Below are 13,316 nucleotides of genomic sequence, written 5' to 3' on the forward strand. Positions count from 1 at the left end.
GGGAGCTCCTCCATCTGTAGAAGAGCTGCACCGTCTCCTGGATGACACCTTTGTGTGTCTCCCTTCTCCAGTAGGGCGTGTTGCTGTTGATAGGTCTCGGAGGAAAAGGTACCCCTTTTTCCTTTTTGAAAGTAGCCCTTTGTCTTAGTCAGAATGCCATCTCTCCCTGTCTTGTAACACTACTTCTGGATCATTTTCTCCTCTAGTATCCTCAGTCTCCCTGCATTGTTTGGAGATCTCTCTTCTTACTCATTCAGACATTAATTGAACTCCCATGTCTCCTCTTTGTTTCATCTTGCTGCTTTCACTGTCAATGCCCCAGACTTGTAGGAATACCCATAATCTTGATTCTCCCTCCCTCCAGACTTCTTTCCCTGACTGCACTCCTGTTCCACCTGTCTGGGGAGCAATGCTATCTTCCTCTTGTACTGCATTCCTGCCCATCTGATTCATTTCTACCCTCCAAAGTTCCTAGAGTATCCTTCTCTCCTGACTTCCCCACTTGTTCAGTGCTTCTTGGCTTTAGGTCTTTGGCTTTTCTTGCTTTTCCCTCCTAGTGAATCTGTCTTTAGGATTAGGAGCCTGCCTTCTGGCCTCCTCTCCATTCTTTCTATATTGTCCTTAGTTGCTCAGTCATGTCCGACTCTTTCCTAACCCATGGACTATAGCCCTCCAGGCTCCTCTGTTCATGGGGATTCTCCAGGCAAGAATACTGGAATGCCATGGAATACTGGGTTGCCATGCCCTCCTCCAGGGCATCTTCCCAACCCAGGGATCAAACCGAGGTATCCCACATTGCATGGCAGATTCTTTACTGTCTGAGCCACCAAGGAAGTCCAAGAATACTGGAGTGTGTAAACTTATCCCTTCTCCAGGGGAACTCTCCAGACCCAAGAATCAAACCAGTGTCTCCTGCATTGCAGGTGGATTCTTTACCAGCTGAGCTACCTGGGAAGCCCATTCTATATTACTTCTCTATAAAAGGGTGCCTGCCTTCTGATAGTTACAAGTCTTTATTCTGTGCTATAGACTCAGAATTGTCCTTACTTATACCCTGGTTACTTTTTTTTTTTTCTCTTCCCTTCCCACAGGACCCCTCCAATGCAAGTCCCACAGAGTTCTTATTAAAGATGTAAAGTCTAAGTTAATCATCTTGCATCCCCAGTCAGCACATTTTGCTACCTTACCTATTACCCATGTCTCCTCTTGCCCATTAGGAATTATCAGATTGCCAGTCCCTCAGGCCAGAAACCACAGTCAGTCTAGTCTTTTTCTTTCAATCCAAGTTATTTTCCTCCTTTGAGAAATATCTTAGATTTTCCTGCCTTTTAAATTGGACTGGCGACATCTTAAACCACACCTCAGATTTAGATTACTATAATTCCCAGTTGAAATTGCTCACTCTATCTTTTTGTAATCCATATTGGGTTTTTAAAATCATAGTTTAATTGAGGTATAATTGACAAACCATAAAATTCTCCCTTTAAAAGTGTACATTTCAATGGTTGTTTTGGGATAAATACAGAGTTGTGCAGCCATCACCACTATCTAATTAAGCAGAACATTTTCAGTATCTCCAAAAAGAAATCTTATACCCATCAGCAGTCACTTTCTACTCCTCATTCCCCCCAGCTCCTGGCAACCATTAAGCTACTTTTTGTCTCTATGGATTTGCCTATTCTAGACATTTTCTATAAATGGAATCATAATATGTAGCCCTTAGTGATTGGCTTCTTCCACTTAGCTTAAGGTTCATTCATGTTGTAGCATGTATCAGAACTTCATTCCTTTGTATTGCTGAGTAATATTGCATTGTATGGATATATCACATTTTGTTTATTCATCATGTCATGGACCATGTTGGATTTTAATGCTTTATCTCATAAACTACCATTCTCTGAAAGAACCTTTTACCTCATTATAGGAAGCAGAAACTCCCTTGATTTAAAGGTCCCCATCATACCTTCCAGTAATATCTTTCTATTCCTGCCAAAGAGAGCTCCACTAGGCTGAATTTCTTTTTGAAGCTACAGACCTGAGTACATTTCACCCCTACATACTTTCCGATGTTCTCTGTAAGAAGCATATAATTTCCCTCATTAGATAATAGTTTCTCTCTGTCCAAAGCCATCTATAAAGTCAAGGTCTCTCTCAATCATAAAACCTAATATATGCTAATATACTTGTTTCTTTCTTCCCTGGTCACAAATACCATTTATATAATCTCTACCACACAAAATCAAATTTACTACATGCCATCTATTGGTTTTTTTTTTTTTAAGTCATCAAAAGATTGTCTTGTTTTTATTCTTAGATTTTTAAGCTCCTGGAGTGTCTATTTATTATGTTTCTAAATATCTTCCCTCTGTGTTGCAGAGCATATAGAAGGCAGTCAGAAAATTATTGATTGTTATGGAATCTTGCTGGGGAAAGAACTTTCTCATTCATTAATTTCACCAAACATTTCTTGAATGTCCCACTGAGAAATATTCTAAAAGGAATGCAAAGTATTCTCTGTCTTCAGGAATTTAGAATTGAGTCTTGTTCCAGGGTAAGGAATTTGGGAATTTAGGATTCTTTAGTTACTGGTTCTTTTTTTCCCCTTTTAATGTTTATATGAAAATTTTCAAACATTTGGGAAGTTGAAAAGATTATACAGTGAACACTGTATACTACCACCATGATGCTATAATTGTTAACCTGTTGTTATGTAGTAACCTATTATATTTGCTTTATCACATATCTCTTTATCCATCTGTTAATCTGTCTTTCTTTTGATGCATTTCCTAATGAGTTGCAGACATGAGTACATTTCACCCCTGTATACCTCAGCATATATATAGTTGACTGGAGTTCAATATTTGTTCATAGTTCTTTTTATTTTTTTTATTTAAAAAAACATTACAGTGAAATTTACACCTCTTATAAGCACCATTTATTTCACTTTGACAAATGCATTCTCCTGTCTAACCCAAACTTCTATTGATACGGAACATCTCCAGCATTCCAGAAACCTCCCTCCCCTTAGTTTTTAAAAGATTACCATTCTTAGAACCTAGACAGTAATTAATTTCTGCTGTTAGTATTCAGAGGTTAAACAAAGGTTTAAAGGTCAATTTTTTAGGCAGATTAAAATAAATTGTTTTTGGTTAAGAGAGGTGATTAATGTAAAATCAGAACTCAAATAGACTAAAACCACAGCTCTAGTTGTAAGGGCAAGGATGATTTGCCTCTTGAAATATTACTTTTTTATCTGCTTGGGAAGTATAGCCCTCTATCTCCAGTTATGTCAAAGAATCATTTCAGTTAGTTCACTAGCTACATATTTTCTCAGCAAGGTTTGAAGATCTGAAGCTTCAGAAATGACTTGAAAGAAATTATGAAATGAATGTATTAGGAAGATAGATTCCATGGCAGTTTGTAAAATGGACAAAGAGGCATGAATAGCAGATAGGACTCTGCATGAAAGACTATGATCCTATTCTGTTTGTATCTGTGCCTAACTCTCTCATGCTAACTGGTTCCCTTATTCCCTATGTGGGCTTTCTCATTCTGGACTTATCCTTCATGATAGCTCTGCAATGATAGCTCTGTCATCTCTCTCCACTCTTCCTTTCTCCATTCAGGGTCTTCTTTTGAAGTTATTGGACTAATTTCAAAACAAAGTGATATATAATTGCTGTCTTTTCATTCCTACTATAGCAGTTTGTTTTAACAGAGGGGAATAGGGGATGTTTGCACTTTGGGTTTCTTTCAGACTGGAAGACCAGGCCTGAAGCCAAATCTTCACATCTGCAGCAGAGTATATCTAAAGTATCCCTTAGCACAGATGAGCTCTCACATACCACGGGAGAAGATGCTTGGGACCTTAGTGGCCAGTTAGAAAGGCATAAGGAAAACTGGAAGAGACATCTGGGGCCAGATTCATCCACCCAGAAGAAGATAATCACACCAGAGGAAACTTGTGAGCAAAATACATTTGGTGAAAACTGTAGATTGAACACAGACCTGATTACACAACTGAACATTCCTCCAGGATCTAGTGAATGTGATACACTTGGGAGCAATTTGGGACATAATTCAGACTTACTTAATCAGAATAATATCCTTGCAAAAAAGAAACCTTATAAATGCAATAAATGTAGAAAAGCATTTATTCACAGATCATCTCTGACTAAACATGAGAAAACTCATAAAGGAGATGGAGCTTTCCCCAACGGTACAGATCAGGGAATTTATCCTGGAAAGAAGCACCATGAATGTACTGACTGTGGGAAAACCTTCCTCTGGAAGACACAACTTACTGAGCATCAGAGAATTCACACTGGAGAGAAACCCTTTGAATGTAATGTGTGTGGGAAGGCCTTCAGGCATAGCTCCTCCCTAGGTCAGCATGAGAACGCTCATACCGGAGAGAAACCCTATCAGTGTAGTCTTTGTGGAAAAGCCTTCCAGCGCAGCTCCTCTCTCGTTCAGCACCAGAGAATTCACACAGGAGAAAAACCTTATCGATGTAATTTGTGTGGGAGGTCGTTTAGGCACGGCACATCCCTCACTCAGCATGAGGTTACACACAGTGGAGAGAAACCCTTCCAATGTAAGGAATGTGGGAAAGCTTTTAGTCGATGTTCTTCTCTTGTCCAACACGAGAGGACACATACAGGAGAGAAACCTTTCGAATGTAGCATATGTGGGAGAGCTTTTGGTCAGAGCCCATCCCTTTACAAACACATGAGGATTCATAAGAGAGGCAAACCTTACCAAAGCAATAACTACAGCATAGATTTCAAGCACAGCTCATCTCTTACTCAAGATGAAAGCAATGTCCCTGAAGTGAAGTCCTATCATTGCAATGCCTGTGGGGAAGATTTCAGTCACATTGCAGACTTCTCTGACCATCAGAGGATTCACACTGGAGACAAGAACCCCTATGATTGTGAACAGGCCTTCAGTCAACAACCTATTTCTCATCCTGGTGAGAAACCCTATCAATGTAATGTATGTGGAAAAGCTTTCAAAAGGAGTACGAGTTTCATAGAGCATCACAGAATTCATACTGGGGAAAAACCCTATGAATGTAATGAATGTGGAGAAGCTTTCAGTCGACGCTCATCACTAACTCAACATGAGAGAACCCACACTGGAGAGAAACCCTATGAATGTATCGACTGTGGGAAAGCCTTCAGTCAGAGTTCATCCCTCATTCAACATGAGAGAACTCATACTGGAGAAAAACCCTATGAATGTAAGGAATGTGGGCGAGCTTTCCGAAAGAAAACCAATCTGCATGATCATCAGAGGATCCATACTGGAGAAAAACCCTATGCTTGTAAGGAATGTGGGAAAAACTTCAGTCGAAGCTCAGCTCTTACTAAACATATGAGAATTCATACACGAAATAAACTCTAGGACCCTTGACATTAAGAAATACGAAGAAAGCTTTAGTTAAAATATTATTCAGTATCAGAAGATTCTTACTGGAGAGGAAGCTTGAGGATATAATGAATTGTGTGTGTGTGCACGCACACATGCGTGCAGGTGTGTATGCTTGTGCGCATTGTGTGTTGAGAAATCTTTGTACTAGCAGTGTTTTTTTTTAAATAAAAGCCACATTCTCAGATCTGATTACATACATGTGAAAACAACTACAGATGTCTTATATAATCTGTTAGAAATGACATGCCTATATATTGGACTTTGTAAAGCTTTTGAATATATGTATGCAGGGAATCACCAACTTTCAACAATTTAATTTGTAACTCTCAGTGTTTACAGCCTTTTTTAATAAATAAAACTCCCACAGTGATGACCAAAACTCATTTTTAAATTGCTTGACAAATGAATTCAACTGCAGCTCTTACATTAAATTTACCATGGAAACCAGTTTCACCTCCAGGAATTCACCGTTCAAAGAATTAAATCAGCTGGTCCAGCCTCTTCCTTGTACAGATGAAACTGAAAGCCAAAGATGTGAAGTGGTTTGCAAGCCTGATACAGTTTATAACAGTAAAGCTGGGTGGAAAATGCAGGTCTTCTGGATCTTTGGCCCCATGGTCTTGCCGCTGAAAAGATATTTTGGAATTCAGGGCTTTAAAATAAGTTTTAAAATAAATCAGATGCACAAATATTTAACAAGCACTCAGGAGTTGAATATAAGAGGCAGCAAGACATATGCAAATTTGTCATACTTATTTAAAGCAGCTTGTTGGAAGCTTACAACCAAAGTTGTAAATAGTAGAACTACTAATGACTTCTTTCCTTTTCCCAAGTATCATATTTCAGGAAATATGGTCAGTTTCATAGAATTTATTAAGTCTTCCTGCTGTGCTTTTCATGATCCTCCCATGGGAAAGCACTCACCAAGCTTCCTATATTGATTTGATCAATAGGAAAACAATACAGAACCATAGAGAAAAAAAAATCCCCCAATTTAATTTTACTCTAAAGTATGAATCCATTTATCTCTTGCCATAAAATTTGCCTTTAAATCAGTTAAGGGAATCAGCATATAGCGTATCATTTTGTGTGCCAAGGAAATTTTCATCATAAAAAATTAACAGTTTTGGCTCTGTGGTGCTTTTCCATCAGTAAAGCATGAGGTAAACGTCAGGAGCCCACTCTAGTCATTAATATCCCTTAAAATCTCCCATGGACTGTGCTAAAGGAATTTCCAGAATCTTTGTTCATTCACTGGCACCAGTAATGCAGATAAACTTGGGAGCAACTGTGGAAATTGACACCTTTCATGAAAGAGCCTCTGCCCCTGCCCCCAGGATAAGCAGATTTTTCCATCCTAATGATGAATCATGGGGAGGAGTGGTAAGGGTTGGTGTTGATATAGTAATCCTTTCTTACTGGTTTCTCTGCATGCCGGGTAGCAGGAGCTATCCTTTTTGTCTCATCCTGGATAATGTCATGCAGCTCCGAAACATCCTTCATAATCCTCTGCAGGAAAAATGTATGTGGGGTCAGAAATGTGGGATGTCTAGCCCAGTGCATTTATCACACATGAAACACGATGGGTTATTCTGTAGCAGATCTGTCCTCCCAAGACTTCTGTACTGTTCAGAAATACCTTTTCTGTGATGTTCACCACTTAGTCCTTCGTGCACACACAATGCCAAGACATGCCTATGTTGTCAGTAATTCTACTCAGAACCTCCTCCACTGATTGGCTTCTTATCTGGGAAGCCTATCAGAAACTCTTTTTGCTTTTGTTTGGGGATCCCCATAGTGGACTGTTTGCAAGAATGGCATGAATTGTAATCAGTTGAGTGCAACATAACTGTTACGGAAGTTTATAAAGACTTGGTTCCAGGATACCTAAAGGAGACCACTGGTTTGTGTGTGGAGTCTGGCCTAGATCTAACCAGTCCCTGAATCTCAGCACATCGTCATTGGCAGGGGGAGCCCAGGATGTATGTATGAATGGAGGATTGCTTAGTCCCAGCAACCACACACCATGCATTTACGAACACCGAGCTTTCTAGGCAATATGAATTACTTCCTTGGAACATCATTGTATTATTTCAATAAATAGCCTTCTTCGTTGAATGGGAGTCAGTTTGTCTTTTTCCATTTTCAGAACTTGGCTAAGATTAAAGAGTGATGCATCAAAGGAAGAGGGATTAACTGCTAAACTCATCACATCCAGGTGAGTTAATAATAGCATTTACTGAATGCTTACTTCTTGAAGACACTGCTAAGTACTTTACAGCCATCATTTCATAATCCTTACAGCTCCCCTAATAGGTTTTGTGGTATCTTGTCTTTGCCCAGCTTTTGCCCCCCTCTTCCTCTTGTAACAATCCCTACTGTACTGACCACAAGAACACAAGTCAGGACATCCAGGAGCTCAAAGATAATTTCAGGGACTGTTGAGCCAATTAGAGTCTTTGAACAGAAATTTTTTTAAAACAGACTTTAGCAAGGATACTTTGATTTGAGGTTGCTAGGCTGGTAAGGTGAAGGCCTAAAGTTGCTTGGAACCTGATTCCTTACCAGAGAGAGCAGGTCTGCTGTTGTTGTTGGAGGATGAGGTGACATGATGGTATTCTCATTTCTCATTCCTAAAGTCCCTGGACTGGATTCAATTTCCGAAGCTTTTCCTGGGATTCAGTGGGTTTCCCACGACCAATGGAATGATTCCCCTTTTGTTGTATATCTGTTTCTTGCATTGAAGAAACAGTGTATGTATTATATCTTTGTTTTCTAATGGGGAGAAAAACCCAGAGAGATATCAGACTTGGAACCCAAAACTGCCTGGCTGCAAAGGCACAGCTCTTAACCTCTAATCTTCATCATGTCTTCAGAGCCATGTTATGTTCAAGGAGCTGCATATAACAGGCTTTTGAGGGTGAATGGAAGAAGGGATATGGTGATAGTTTAAATCAGAGACCCAAGTGGAAACAAAATGAAGGATCTTGGAAGGTTTTTCTTGACTATTTCAGTAAATTAAGTCCCCCCAATTCACCCACAACCTTCACCTCTTAATATATCAGTTATTTGTATTTGCCTGTACTGTAGATAAAATCTTGTATCATACTTAAATAAAAAACCTTCTTATAAATGTTTTCATGTTGCTACATAGTGTCATGATCCCCTTAAGAAATCCACTACTATTGCAATAATATTTGGGTAGTTTGGGGCATTGGTTTTATAATAATGACATTGAATACTTATTATACCTTTTGAAGCACCCTTGCCTTTTTATTTCCATGGAATTTTTTTTCTTAAAATACCCATAGTGAGATAAACATCTAAAATGGGGTTACTGTGTCAGCATGTATAGATAAGTATAACCAGATGGTGTGAGGTTCATATAAGAGTGAACTGGATATAATAGTGCAGGAATAATTGTCCCAAAATTACAAAAGAGAAACAGGAGAAAACCAATCTTCCACTCCTGCTGCCTGGGTATGTGTGGGGAAGGCCCCAGGGCAGGCATTATGTCCTACAAAGCCTCTTGCATTTCTCTATGCAAGGGTGGATAAGAAAACAATTATTCTGTTATTAGGTATACTGATGCTAGTGCTCAGGTCTTTATAGCTACAGTGGGCTTTGATAGATACTGAACTAGTTAATTCCTTTTTTGTTAAAATGCAGATGTCACATCAGGGAAGGTTTTAATGACTGCCGGCTAAATTGGCCTTCTTTTAAATTCTAATAGATTATGTTGATGTCCTTCACTTTACCATGATTTGTACTTTTGATTGATTGGTTTTTCTCCCAACCCTGAAGTAGATGGTGAGTTCCAGGAAGGCAGAGTCCACATCATTTGGCTAACTTTTTTTGTTCCCTTGCTATCACAATGCCAGGGGCACAATAGGTACTTAATGTAGTCTTGTTAACAGTACAGTGGAGATGTGTTGATAGTCAAAGAAGATTGGCTTTTCAAAATGAAAAGATGTTCTGTCTTGAAATCAGAATACTGCAAAAGAAAGCAGTGAGATATTATTTCATATTCATTAGGCTGGCAAAAAGTTTGAAGTCTGGCAGGGGGAAAATGAGAATATTTTGTTGGCAGTATAAGGGAAGTTCCGTATCTTTCCTTGCTCTTAATATAGGTCTTACAGTGCTCTGTCTTTGGACCTCTTTTCTTTTTCTACAGTCCCCCTCACTGGGGCTTTTATCCAGACTGAAGGCTTTAAATACCCAGTTGAAAATTTTATCTCCATTCCAAGATTCCATACTCATAACCAACTGCCTACTTGACATCTCCACTTGGATTTCTGACAGACATCCCAAATTTAATATGTCCGAAGATGAACTAACTCACGATCTCCCCATCCCAATCTCATCTTTTATCAAGTTCCTCCCTCAAACTTCCCATCTGAGAAAAGGTAACCCCAGTTGCTCAAGCCCTAAACCGGGTAACCATTTTTGATTCCTTTCTTTCACATCCCACATCCAAGGTTCATTAAGTTCTGTTTGCTAACTTGCAGGATCTATGAAGATGGCCATATCTTGTTGCTTTTCACTCTTTATGGAATCCTCTTCCCCTAGATATCACTTAGTTTGGTTCTTCACCTCCAGCAGATATTTATTCAGTGAACCCTTTCTTGACTATTGTACCAAAATAGCAATTTGTGAGAATTCCCTGGCAGTCCAGTGGTTAGGACTCCCTGTTTTTATTGCTGAAGGTACAGGTTGAATCCCTGCTCAGGGGAACTCAGATATCACAAGCTGTGTGGTGTGGCCAAAAAATAATAATAGTAAAAAACCAGTGCCCCTTCATGGCATACTCCCATCTCCCTTCCCAGCTTCATTTTCTCTACAATACCTACCACCACCTGACATAGTAAATATTTTACTTCCTTTTTATATGCCCTTCTATTTTGGGGGGGGGATCAGATCAGATCAGATCAGTCGCTCAGTCATGTCCGACTCTTTGCGACCCCATGAATTGCAGCATGCCAGGCCTCCCTGTCCATCACCAACTCCTGGAGTTCACTCAGACTCATGTCCATCGAGTCAGTGATGCCATCCAGCCATCTCATCCTCTTCTCTTGCCGCCAATCCCTCCCAGCATCAGAGTCTTCTCCAGTGAGTCAACTCTTTGCATGAGGTGGCCAAAGTATTGGAGTTCCAGCTTTAGCATCATTCCTTCCAAAGAAATCCCAGGGCCGATCTCCTTTAGGATGGACTGGTTGGATCTCCTTGCCGTCCAAGGGACTCTCAAGAGTCTTCTCCAACACCACAGTTCAAAAGCATCAATTCTTCGGCACTCAGCCTTCTTCACAGTCCAACTCTCACATGCATGTATGACCACAGGAAAAACCATAGCCTTGACTAGACGGACCTTTATTGGCAAAGTAATGTTTCTGCTTTTGAATATGCTATCTAGGTTGGTCATAACTTTCCTTCCAAGGAGTAAGCCTCTTTTAATTTCATGGCTGCAGTCACCATCTGCAGTGATTTTGGAGCCCAGAAAAATAAAGTCTGACACTGTTTCCACTGTTTGCCCATCTATTTCCCATGAAGTGATGGGACCGGATGCCATGATCTTCGTTTTCTGAATGTTGAGCTTTAAGCCAACTTTTTCACTCTCCACTTTCACCTTCATCAAGAGGCTTTTTAGTTCCTCTTCACTTTGCCATAAGGGTGGTGTCATCTGCGTATCTGAGGTTATTGATTTTTCTCCTGGCAATCTGGATTCCAGCTTGTGTTTCTTCCAGTCCAGCATTTCTCATGATGTACTTGTAAATTTTATTGAAGCATAACATTCTTAAAGTACAAAAATAGGTGAACAGCTTGATGGTTGAGAACAGCAACTTACATATCTTTCTCAGTGCCCTTTCCACAGTATAGGAGATAACGCAAATGTTTAATGAATGGTTGGACTGCATGTACATGTACTAACAAGGCTAACATCAAAAACAATTGAAAATAAAGTTACAGAGGGATTATATACAATGTGATAAAGCTTATTAAAGGTCCGTATCACCTTTTTAAAAATCAATTTGCGAAGTAAAGGTAGGAAAGTATTAAAATATCAGCTTTAGAGTGGTGGTTTCCTCTGGAGTTAGAGGGGAAAGGGATGGGAAGGGATAAAGACAGACAAACTTTTATAGTTTTTTTTTAATAAAACTCAAAATATTTGTTAAAAGAAGGTGATGCATATTTGTTGTATATGTGTCTCTGAATTTTAAACTCTTTTACAGTTAGTTTGCCTCCCTGCTCTTAATCTGGTCCCTCCTCACACACAACCAAGCTGGGGAATCAAGCTTGGTTCCCCTTTGGTATCATCAACCTTTGCTGACCTATTCAGCATGCCTGAAGGATTTAGGAAAAGGAATAATGGGCAATCATGTTTCCAAGGATGGGAAGTTGATCCAGGCCCAAGAAAGGGATGTCTCGGTACTGTCAAAATCAAGTAAAGCAGTTTCCACTCTCTAGAAATGCCATTTGAGGGAATAATTAAAAAGAAGGGGAGGACAGGGGAACAGAGGGCTTCCTATAGATAAGCAGCATAAATGACTATTGGCAGGTGTTGGTGGAAAGAGCTAATTTTTGCTAGCAAATTTTAGTGAAAGCCTTATAATTTTGGAAAAACTTTTTTTTTTTTTTGGTAAACATTTTAATGGATAAAGGAGCCAAGAAATTTGGACCTGATAACATAGATGGAAGCCAACATAGATCGTATTTTATTCTTGTACTACCAGATAATTTTTAGCTGTAATGATTAATGGGGTTTTTGTTTTACTAAAACAAAAGTGCATTAAGGAACTAGCAGTTACCAGTTCTCAAATTTTAATATTCATTTTCAAAAGTTAAAGAGTTGTCACAGGGTTTTGGCATGGATTTTTCTGTTAGCTTAGAATTGCTGCTAAAGTCTGAAAGATGAAAAATGTCATGTTCCCCTACATTCTAAAGGGCACCACAAGAACTGGGCACATGCTCTCCACAGGATTCATTAGGAGGTAGGAGATTCACAGCCTCTCACTCCTAGGGCCCGACTGACATGTAACCACGGAACAGAGTCGTATCCAGAGGAGACGGTACCTCTGGTCATAGCGTGAGGCCTCTATCCCTCCCCATGCATGGTGCTAGGTATATCAGGCACCAAAAGGTATTAGGGGCATCTGAAATCGCTGGAGCTTATGTCTTTATCTCCAGCAAAACCACAGGCCCACTACGCGGCTACTACCCCCAGTTCTTAGGAGAGCTCGCCATGCACTCAGGTCGTTTGTATTTGGTGGTAAGGTGGTGGGAGTAATCTAACACCGATAGGTGCCTGCCACAGTCTGGAGATTTCTGAAGGGGCGGGGGGCGGGGGGGTGTGTGCTGCTGGAGTAAACTCTACCCACTGAGTGTGAAGCCCTCTGAGGGTCCGCCTTTGTGTTGTTCGTAGGCGGAGTTCGAAACTGAGTGTCAGGGGTCAGACAAGCCGGCTCTCTCCTACTTCTTTGCCGTCAGCGTTTAGAAGACCAGGATTTCAGTGGATCTTGGGTAGGGTGACTGTATGTAGTGCGTGTTCACTCGTTATTGATCCACTAAACCAGGACCATTGAGCTCATTCTCAAGGGGGAGCTAACTAGATGGGAAGCTGGGATTGTGCTGGCACACCGGGACATGTGTTTATTCTGTGCATGAGCTCACCCAAGGAAAGAAGTTAGACGGTGGGCAGGAGCCATTGGACTGTGTCCCAGGGGCTACCGCACCAAACTCGCGTGTGACCCACCTGGAGAGGGGTTGGAGGTGAGGACTGAAGTAGACCACTCCTCTATGAATGAATACAGTGGGCTGGGATGAAGCTGAACGCAGCCCCCAAACCAGCGCGCATCTCCCTGTGAGGAAGCCACTACAGTTCCATT

General features: G+C 40.4%; 2 protein-coding genes across 7 annotated transcripts in view; both read left to right on the forward strand.

Moving 5' to 3' along the window:
* Nucleotides 1-7,554, forward strand: part of ZFP90 (ZFP90 zinc finger protein) — a 30,299-nt gene extending 22,745 nt beyond the window's left edge. For all 4 annotated transcript variants that reach the window (XM_059877473.1, XM_059877474.1, XM_005218864.5 and 1 more), the window contains one exon: nt 3,758-7,554. In XM_059877473.1, coding sequence (XP_059733456.1) covers nt 3,758-5,409 — 1,652 coding nt within the window. In that variant the 3' untranslated portion in view covers nt 5,410-7,554. The remainder of the gene's footprint in view (nt 1-3,757) is intronic.
* CDH3 (cadherin 3) overlaps nt 1-13,316 on the forward strand; it is a 117,251-nt gene that overhangs the window by 165 nt on the left and 103,770 nt on the right. For 2 of the 3 annotated variants that reach the window (XM_010814403.4, XM_010814404.4), the window contains exon 2: nt 7,586-7,654. In XM_010814403.4, coding sequence (XP_010812705.1) covers nt 7,586-7,654 — 69 coding nt within the window. Of the gene's footprint in view, nt 1-7,585; nt 7,655-13,316 lie in introns of those variants that run through there. The other variant, XM_024977933.2, reaches the window with a different exon arrangement.

Source organism: Bos taurus, chromosome 18, assembly GCF_002263795.3.
Source record: "Bos taurus isolate L1 Dominette 01449 registration number 42190680 breed Hereford chromosome 18, ARS-UCD2.0, whole genome shotgun sequence".
NCBI classification, from domain to species: Eukaryota; Metazoa; Chordata; class Mammalia; order Artiodactyla; family Bovidae; genus Bos; species Bos taurus.